At 36.7% G+C, this 10,491-nt stretch overlaps 1 protein-coding gene across 1 annotated transcript; it reads right to left on the minus strand.

The window, feature by feature from the left end:
* Window positions 1-4,214: 4,214 nt before the first annotated feature.
* Window positions 4,215-4,896, minus strand: LOC109546609 (cuticle protein 38). Its single transcript, XM_048666621.1, has one exon. It carries the CDS (start codon window positions 4,814-4,816, stop codon window positions 4,292-4,294), a length of 525 nt encoding a protein of 174 aa, XP_048522578.1. The 5' UTR covers window positions 4,817-4,896; the 3' UTR covers window positions 4,215-4,291.
* Between the last annotated feature and the right edge of the window lie 5,595 nt (window positions 4,897-10,491).

Raw genomic sequence — 10,491 nt, forward strand, 5'->3', positions numbered from 1 at the left:
CGCAAACTTCCGTGCCGTATAGCGTGAATAACCCTGTATATAATATATATAAAATACTTAATCAGTTTGCCTCGCGCATACGTTTGGTTTCTCCTATTTATCTTTTTTGTTCTTCAGATTTTAAGACACTTGTCGATATTCGCAAATGTGTCCTGTTTCATCAATTAACAAACTGATCAAAAATAAACCAAATTACTAAATTGAAACGGTGTCAATGCAAATAATTTCGCAATTATCTTGACCAAACATACGCCTTTTAGTTGGCCAGTCACGTCACATCAGGCAAGGCTAAATTAAAAATTCCATTTGTTGAAAACTGAAAATAACGCACTAATACGATTGCACTAGTTCGCATTGAATTCGATCAGGCAACCTTCTTTCGCCCATAATTATTGTGTCTAAATTAAAAGCAAGCCAACTTATTATTGCGTTCGATTTGGTAAAAGTTGACAAATTATGTTCGCTCGTACTGGCGAATGGTAATGTTTGCAAAAAGTTTGCGGCACAGAAGACACTTTTCGGAAATCTCTGTAGCAGCCCAAGATATGACGTCCAACAATAATAAAAGTTAAAATAAATTGATGGAGTACCCAGGATGGCAATATATAAAGTAAAAAATTCCCGTCCAGATGCTTTCTTTCCAGGGAGATTAATAAACTTGGGAAAAGTGCCAAAGAAAAATTAGGAAAGTTTTGAAAGGACTAGCGTGTCAGGGGCGCGACAAAAATAATGTCTTCCCATGACTCTGGAGAAAACCGCTTTAGCATTCTAAAACCATCGGGAAGCTCAACAGTTTCAACTTTGCCAGAATGCGTTTAACTCAAACAAACAATCAGAATTTCGCTTTAATCAACAAGATGATCTGATGACGATTAATATATGCAAAACCGTTAATGCGAGTTCTTATCTCCGTCTCAAGTCCCAATAACCTATTTGCATTTACTAGGGACTTTTTTATAATAGCACTGGATAGGCGATTGTAGAGGAAAATTCTTGATATTCCTCCACCTCTGCGCTTACAAGGACAAAGCTCTGCTCAGGAATTTTTACCTGGAACGGGCAAAGAAAAATCACTGCTCGTTTCGCGGCCCTAAAATTTTTAATTATGTCCGTTAATTCAGAATTTTGATTAGTTTCACAGATTTGCCCTTTCTCGTCGAGGCATCTTATTAAGAGGGGCCCTTGTAATTAACTGGATACCAAGCACAAGAATGCTTTCATGATCCCAAACGGGGACAAAGCGTTTCAAAGCAATAATTAACATTCAGTTCGTTTGTACCAATAAAAGTGTTAATAACTGAAGTCAAAAGCTATCAATTTACGTTATTGGTTTGATTCATAAAATGGTTTGTATCTAAGTGTTTGATGATTTCGTGTAGTAATTTTTTACAAAAGGTTGCTTTTCAAAGTTGCTTTGTCAGCTTAGAGAAGGATCAACTTAAATATTTTCTTTTATCTGAAGTCCATTTTTAGCTCTCTATGTCTAAAAACAGTTACTTTTATTATTTTAAAAGCCACAACTTGATTGATGCCGCCCAATACCAAAAGACGAAACATTCCATTCTTCAGGTTTCTTTCCAAATTCTTTAAAATTTGCATCAGTTCTTCAGGCGGATTTGCGCGATCTTAGAGATCATCTTTAAAAACAGCATTTTTCCGCTTAGCATTTGACGATCGATGAAAAATATAATGCCCCATCATTTTATGCGAGTTTTTAGAACTAATTAATCTTGAGAAAAAAAATTAAATTTGAATTGTTGGCAGAAATATGGACGCTAGTCAAAAAATAGGTTAAATGGAATTAAGGGCATAACTACAACAGCCTCAGATAAATATTGCGCTTTTTGGATAAACTTTCTTTAGATGTGGATTTCTGAACTGAACAGAAGCTCCATCCGTGGATCTGGAGGAACAAGATGACGGAAATCCACGGAAAAAAATATTTAAAAATCTCAATGACAATATAGAATCTAATAACAGAGATAATTTTTTTTAGAAACTTTGCTGTAGAATTTTTTAAAGATTCTGATTCTGCCAAAGTTGATAGCAAACCAGATTCTTCTGCACAAGAAGTGGGTCTCGGTGGTCAAAATGATGCTGATTCTTCTGTCGAAACTTTTCTTTCTTCATTTATTATAAATTTCAAGAATCCCCAACTGTTGAAAATATTCGTTTACTTCGATGCAATGAGGCACTAATTTTGACCAAATCGTTATTTTGGGTAATGCATTTGAACCGAAGAAAAAAGTAATGGAAAGTTGGAATCCCAATGAAAACAGGGCCTACAAGTCCGAAAAACGTCACAATTTTAAACGGTTTTGTGCTAATTGAACAAATAACTCGTTTTCGTTTAATTTTCCTTTCTGAAGCAGTTGACATTTGCTTTGCAATTGGCTCATTTCATCGTACGTTGGTTAAGTGCCAGTTTGCAACAAATGAAGCAAATTCAACTTTGGAAAGAAGTATTAAATGCAGATTCAAGCCAAACCAACTGAATCTTCAAACTTCAAAACAAACAACAAAAATTCAACAAAAAAATTTCAGCTCCATCTGATAGAGCGAAGAAAACCGTAGATTCAAGACTTCACTTGCATCCGAAGCTTCCGGACTTTTGTTACGGGATCTGTTGAAGAACGCATTTTAGAAATCAAAAATTCAACTGTTAACAGTAAAATACTTAAATAAAAAAAAAATTACATTTGAAAGATGAGCACTGGATGAAAAAAACATGGTTCTGCTTCAAAAGAATAATCTTGAAATCTGTTTTAAAAACAGCGTTTTTTAAGCCGTTTTTTGCTTTGTTTGCTCTGGAAATGCTATTCTGGCTTAGGTACTAGTTGCATCATCAGGTGGGAGGTCGCCTTTACTTTTCTACGCCTTTTTCCAGTTCCCATCTATATTCCCTGTATTCCCGCTTTTTATAATTTTTTCCTTGATGTTTTTACGTTAGCAAATCTTCGCAGTTCTTTCGCGTTTCAGGCTAAACTTCACCCTATAAGCATTTATCATTTTATTCTAAGTCCTGTTTTTATTTTGTGCATATAATCGTAAAACTACCATTCTCACTAAGAGCATGTGTGCGAAAGTAGTTTGTTTTTCATATGTGTTTGTACTTTATCTATTTCGATCAGTTTGGAAAAAGTTTTTGTATCTACTGCCAATTCTACTCTTTTGCGCTCAATTTCTTGCTGCCACTTTCTGTTTGTTTCCTCGATACGTAATTGTGATTGCATTTTGGGCTTTTACACGAGAGGTGCTTAATTTTTGCTCATCTTAGCCAAAGAATTTGCAACAGCTTTTCCGTTTCATTTACAGTTGTGTTTTACTCTTCATTCGCGCTAGTAACTAGCACTGAAGTAAAGACCGAAAAGAGCCAGTTATGTGATAAACTAAGCCACTATCGTACATAAAACAAATATGAGCTACTATTCAAACCCTGGTTTCTGTATTGGCTTTGACTTGGATTTTTCTATTATTCCTGTTGCTGTCGATACAAAAATAATTTTTCCCTTCCGTCACAAAAAAAACAAAAAAAGAACACAAAAAGTTGAATTGTTTGGCTATTGCTACAACGGTAAGAATAAAGCACAAAACAGAAACTTTCAAATTTACTGGAAATAGATGTGGCGGGAATTTAACAATCCCACTACATTTTGTGGTCCTTCAAGCCGGATCGCTCCTCAAAACTTAATTTGGAGCGCCAGAAAAGTAGACAAACTGTAAAGGAGAACGTATTATCAATTTGGACCCATTTTCCCTGTGAGTAACATCTAAAAATCTCCTGCGGCGATATTTCCAATACTGTATTGTGTTCTTTTTATTGATTAATTCGAATATTACTTTGGTAGAAGAAGCAAATAGAAAGTTTTGAACTCACTTTTAAACAATGTAGTAAGAGTTTAACGATCTCCCTACATCTACTTCAGAGAAGAAAATTGTATTTAAAAAAGATAAAAACAAATTGGTTGGAAGATAAAATCGAAACACTTCAACGTTCAAATAATTTAAAAAAATTATCTGTCGCTTAACCCAAAACCACTTAAAACTGCTGAGTTTTCAGGCGTTTATACCATCGTGRAATAGAATGACTTTCTGACGTTTCRCAAGCTCGAKTGGTTTGCATCTTCAGAGTGGTGCTGCCCGAAACTTCCGCAGTTTTCCAACCAGAGCGGCAAACGCCCTCTTTAGATGCTTGAMATCAAACAAARCAAAAATTTGATACCGAAAATTCCAATTTATTTTTTAATAAATTATTTATTTACACAGTCTGCAAAATKGGTCAGTTCTCTCTCTACCAGGCGTGGACAGATGGGGCGGCGTATGCGTAGGCAGCAGGGGCGGCATAAGCGTAAGCAGCAGGGGCGACGATGGTCTTGGCTACCACTGGGCTGCTGATCAAGTCGCTTCTGTAGCTGGAGCTCACCGCTGCTGGGGCGGCGTAGGCGACTGGGGCGGCGATGGCCTTAGCAGCGTAAGCTACAGGGGCGGCATGCACCAAAGGAGCGGCGTAGGAGACAACGGAGGGTTTGCTGATGATGTCCTCCCTGTAGGTGCTGCTGACTGCAGCTGGGGCGACGTAAGTCTTAGCTACCACAGGGGCGGCTACAACAACGGGCTCAGCTACAACGGTCTTGTGCACAACAGGGGCGGCAGCGTAGGTGATGGCGGCAGGCTTGCTGATGATGTCTTCCCTGTAGGTGCTGCTGACTGCTGCGGGCGAAACGTAGGTGTTAGCCACGATGGGAGCCACATGGTATTGGCTGGGCTTGGCTGCCGCGAAGGCAAAGAGAGCGAACAACACCACCAATTTGAACATTTTGTTGCTTTTAGGTCTGTGTTGCGAGTCTGAAGACTAACTGACTGTGACTGATAGTAAACCCATGGAAAATCTGGGTATTTATACTAAAAAACACCACATACATTCGATGGTCTTGAAAGACTTGGACCTTGGCCATCGAACGCCGGACGGATAAACATTTCACAAATGTGTACTTAATTCAACTTATAACGCCAATCACAAAAACAATGAGCAATCAACTATAGGGAAATGGATAAACCCAAAGAGATGTAATCAAACAAACTAATAACTTCTTACTATTGTGGCATAATTTCGTTAATGCCCGGATGGTTTAGTAGAGCATAAGGCAATTAAATACACATACAAGTGTTTAGAGCCCAAGGGTTTTAATAATAGATGAACCGACGTGTATTTGGCCGCAATTAATCAGGGTGGTTTATGTGTTCACGGTGTCTACGTTAAATACTCATAAGGGGAAGGCGAATGAGGGCTGCGTTTTAAATATGCATCACCCGCAAGTATTTGCTGCATCCATCCAACCAAACTGTCAGCGTCAGCAGCAATCTTTTCATCGAATTTTTCGGAGTAATTGCTCAACTAAGTGATTGCCCAAACCAGAAACATTTAAGCATTTAAGTGAGATCGTTATCCCCATACAATGCTTGACATATTCCGAAATAACTTGAATATAAATCAAGCCACTTGCATTAGGAAATAGAAAATAACGGCTATTGTTTAGTCCCATTATGCACATGCATAAAACCAGGCCAAGTTTAGATGGTAGATTCAAATGTAGCAGCCAAAGTTGATGGCCAATTAGTCGCGGTTAATGTTCGGAGGAACCAGTAGGTTCTCGATGATTCTTTGATTCCAGCCACCACCATGACAAATTAAAGTTCAAGTCTAAAAATTCGGGTTGTTCACCCAAATGGTTGGTTACATGGGCCCTTTTCCGATTAAATTAAGCGTTTTTTCACTGCTATCTCAAGCATAAAAGCAGCCCGACGTTCAAGATTTTCAATGCAAATGAAACCAAGATATAGGTAAGATAAGTTGCAATCTTATTATGCGGCTCCCTAAGGGCTTACCTCCGCTGATGCATCTAATTGGAGCTACTACCGCAAATCCCCATCAAATGCATCCAATAAGAAATATCCCTCAAAAGATGATGGTATATCGCTTTTCCATTTTCCTGGATATCAGTTTATGCGACCTCGATGTTGCTTATTTCAGATTGATCGGGGAAATTCGAGATTTTCCGCTAAAGCCATTGTTGCATTTGAAATGAATTTTTCAATTAAGTCTTTCGGAAATTCGTAAATCGATTCCTAGACTGTTCTTTTATTTGATTAAATTCCTGCTGTTAACCTGTTTTAATGAAAAGTGTCAAACAAAATGTAAATTTTTACATATCTAATTTGCACAAAATCTCCTGTTTTTGCTCACAAAGTTTTTAAATCCCTCTGAGTGTCTTTGCCCTAAAAACCCCCGATGGTGCGTCTTAAGATATTCAAAACTTGGCAAACAAACATCCTGTAAAAGCATCAATACATGCGCCTAAAAGCCGCAACTGGATATCTTTATTTTCCGCACAAAATGAAAACAGAAAACAAAACGTTCCTAATCTGAAAGCCTGGAAATATGAACCTTTATGAGTTTAGCAATTATGGTTTTCTGTTGCCTACATTCGCTATAGGGGAATAGCAATGTAAAGTAGTTTTAATTGACTTAAAACAAGATTTTAGCAGGTTTTTCGTCTTGGGACAGCAGAATATTTTTAATCCACCTCGTTTAGCACCTGCCTAGTTAAGATTTCCGTCCATTGTTCGCTGTTTATTCCAATTGGCATGCGAAGTGAATAGTCGAGAAAGTCCCGATGCAGTTGGGAGTTTAGGAACTTCAGTTGATAATAGCTCTAGAGCAGTGGCGGCTTAATAAAAAAATCGCACAGTCTAAAACGTGCCAAAATTAATCCCTGATAAAAACAGCACCCTTACAACATGTTCCTGCAAAAAGCTTTCAAAGCTCAAATGATTCCCCTTCCGGTGCTGTTCACTCAAAGTCGGGTCTTTTATTTTTATTATTTGGTTTGCCTTACATTTTCCCTACGACTCTGATGAAACTTAGCTCTGTCTAGAACAGGCAGCGTAAATCCGTACGTGCTTATGTATTTTAAGCACTATTCGCAGCCATGTTTTAGGATGTGAAGTAATTTGCGGATTGCGTTCAAAATGAGAAACTCCGAGGAAAAGTTTTGTCATTTAGTATAAAACGGAGTCGGTTAGGACTTGAGCTTTTCATAATAATGGTGTAAAAGGATTCGAGAATAAACCACACACATAAAACAACATTAGACAAATTTAAAAAATGTTTCCTTCTGGAGATTGTATCTAAAAATATCTATAATTAATTTAATTACAGTATAATTCAGTTAAAATATCACGCCCATATCGCTGCCATAGTTTCCCTGTTATTCCCCAAAACCATAATTCAGTTAGTCGAGCAACTGTGTAAAACGGGTAAAGTTCCACAATAATTTTGATAAATTAATAAAGGAAATTAGAAATAATAATGCCGGCGGCAATTCATTAATTTTAAGATACGAAAACTTTTGCGGTGAAATTGGAGAATCGAAAAACTTTTCACTCGACTGTTTAAAGCGAAAATAATTGCTGAATTTTGTGCAGTTTAGTGTTACGTTTATTTTAAATGAGAAATTGTTTTTGGAAATCCAAGATTTGCAAAAATATAACACACCGGCAAAGTACACTACTTTTAATTGGCAGTATTTAGATGCTTTGCGGTAATGGAACGTAAAATAAGTTGAAATAATTAATAGCTATAATGATTCATTTTTAAGACTATTTGGGTTGGCGATAAATTAATAATTTGCCAACTTGCATTTTTCATTAAATAGTTAAACTGAAAAATTCGATGACTGGATTAATTTGAAAACGCAACGATTTAAGCAGGCTAGAGAAAGAAGAAGTGATATTGCCTGTGTTCCAAAATAAAATTCCCAGCGCTCAATTACCAGCGAAAATGGATTTAAGAATCCTTTAAAATATGACTAGACCATTAAGCTCTCGAAAGAGAATGCTTTGGGTTCAATGCATGCAAAGGTTGCTTTTCTAGGTACGTTCGAATTAGTGACTGTCAAAAAAACAATAAAAATCTTGTAAACCCTCAGCCAAAAAGTGCGCCAATTTTAATTGAAATCCAATAGAGGCCTCAAAATTTCATACTGTTTAAGTAGATCATAACACTCTAAACACATAAAATTTTAGTCAAATGCGTGTGCGGGTTGTTGTTATACAGGCTCTTAAAGTTGAGCTGAGGAAAACTATAGACAATACTGCAGACTCTCTGCAAAAAAAAATTCTCCCAAGTTAAGGGCAAGTTTAGCTTGGCAATTTTTACGCAGTAAGTATAACGAAAGCATTGGACTTTCCACAGAAATTCGTTAGTTTTGATTGAAGCACTGGTTGATTTTTTGGTGATAATTTAGTGGCTGTCAGGCAGGCAAATAAAAACGTAACTTACTTTCTGAAGAAAAATTCTCAACTTTAAGCTGAAACCAAGTGAAGCTCTGAAATTTTCTCACAGTGTAGGAAAATCATGGGAATGTCTGCAGATAATGTTTCGGTAAGATCCAAGCATTGGCTGATTTTGTAGACAATTTTAACTTAGTGGCTGGAAGGCAAGCAATTAAAAATCTAGCATATTCTCGGGACAAAAATTGCAATTTTTACATGAAATTAACTGGAGGCCCCAAAATCTTTCCACAGCGTAAGCAAATCATAGAGTTCTCGACAGATAAACTTTGGGCAAGATCCAAACACCGGTTGATTTTATAGGCAATCTTAAAGCTGGCCTATGGCAGAAACGAAATAAAAATTTAGCATTCTCTCTGAAAAAAAATCGCGTGTTCACGTTCAGGGTAAGTAGAGCTTCGCAATTTGTCCATAATGTAACTTGATCATCAAGCTATTCCGCAATAAAGTTCGGATTAGATCTACGCAACGATTCAGATTTTAGGTACTCGTGAATTAGTGGCTTCCAAAAAAAAAAACAGAAAAATTTTCGTAAATTGTTGTAGCTTTAAGTTCAGAATAAGTGCGGCTTTGACATTTTTACATTGTGTTACCACATTATCAGTTTTTCCACAATTAAAATTTGCATTAGATCTAGCTAAAGGTTGACTATATCAATACCAAAATAGTGGCTATAAATAGAACCATAAAAAATCGCCTAAACTCGCGGCAAAAAAATGCACAACTTCAAATTGAGTTTTTGTTTTACACAGTGTAACTAAAGCACTCGACTTTGCACAGATGGAGTTTCGGTTAAATCGATTCGAAAGTTGATTTTATAGTTTTAAGTTTGCGGCTGTTAGAAATGCATTTAAAAATCTAGGATGCTCTTGGAAAAAAATTAGCATCTTCAAGTGCGGCCTAAGTTCAGATTTGAAATTTTTACGCAGCGTAACTAAGTGATCAAGTAGTCCCCAGATAAAGTTTGAGTTAAATGCAACCGCTGGTAAATTTTTTAGATACTCTTAAATTAGAAGCGGTTAAGAAATTCGAACATACTGTTGAAAAAAATTAGCAGCCCTCAATTCAGGGAAGTAAGAAATTGAGTTTCTTTCTTAAAATAACTAAAACCCTGAGTCGTCGACAGACAGAAGTTTCTCAGATTTATCGTTTACCAGTAATTTAGAGAAGCTCGTCAACTTATAGGTGTTTTCTTGATTTCTGGAACACATCTTATAAACGAAATTGTAACTTGAAGTTGAACGTAATTTGACTATTGAAAATTTCTCAGAGTGTAGCTTTATTATGAAGCTATATATAAAGAAAATGTTGGTGAAATGCAGCAAAAAACTGATTTTTAAAAAGCTGCTGTTACATAAGAAACATTCAAAAACTTCGCATAAGATCTAGTCTTGATGTAGGTGGAAATCTGAAACTTATCCACAATGTAACCAGGCCTTCTATCCTTTCAAAAAAACCTTGTAAAATATTTAGGAGTTCTTTTTTTATTTGATACAAGCTTTCAGATTTGTAAGCCACAATGCTCTGACTTGTATACACGAGTAACAATAGCAACTCGCAGTCTAACTCAAGCAGAGAGGTGAAATTTGCATTCAGTACTTGTCGATAATTCCGTTACCAAAAAATATGTTTCCTCCTTATTTGAGGCCAAATGCGCAAAGTTTTAGCGCTATCGGAAAAATCAAGAGCCGGCGCAATTTCTCACATAAAATAGCTATCGATTACTATTTTTGATTGAGATGTTTCGATTGTAACCAATAAAATGTGTGTCTTGGTTACCCCATGCTCTATGTGTCCCGATAAAACCTCGCCAGCCATTAATAATAATTGGATCTGTATGGGACCAATCAGACAATGGGTCCCTTTCAATTCCGAAAGCAATCAACTGTCTAATTACACCTTTATATCTCTCGACTGACAATGTGGTGGAGAAGTTTGGAAAGCCTATTTTCTCGTCTAGTGTGCTGCTTGCCGAGTTGTGATAATGATCCTCAGTAGGGCTAAATGAGGAAATTAGGAGCCCGGACGCGAGAAAGGCGAAATGTCCACTCTTCTATATTTATGTTGTTCATTAGGACTAATTGGCAAACTGGATCGATCCGTGCTTTACCAGTTTTATTAATACATTCGAAAAACTAA

This window comes from Dendroctonus ponderosae, unplaced genomic scaffold (assembly GCF_020466585.1).
Source record: "Dendroctonus ponderosae isolate FM_Combo_2020 unplaced genomic scaffold, Dpon_F_20191213v2 Dpon_F_20191213_5, whole genome shotgun sequence".
Taxonomy (NCBI): Eukaryota; Metazoa; Arthropoda; class Insecta; order Coleoptera; family Curculionidae; genus Dendroctonus; species Dendroctonus ponderosae.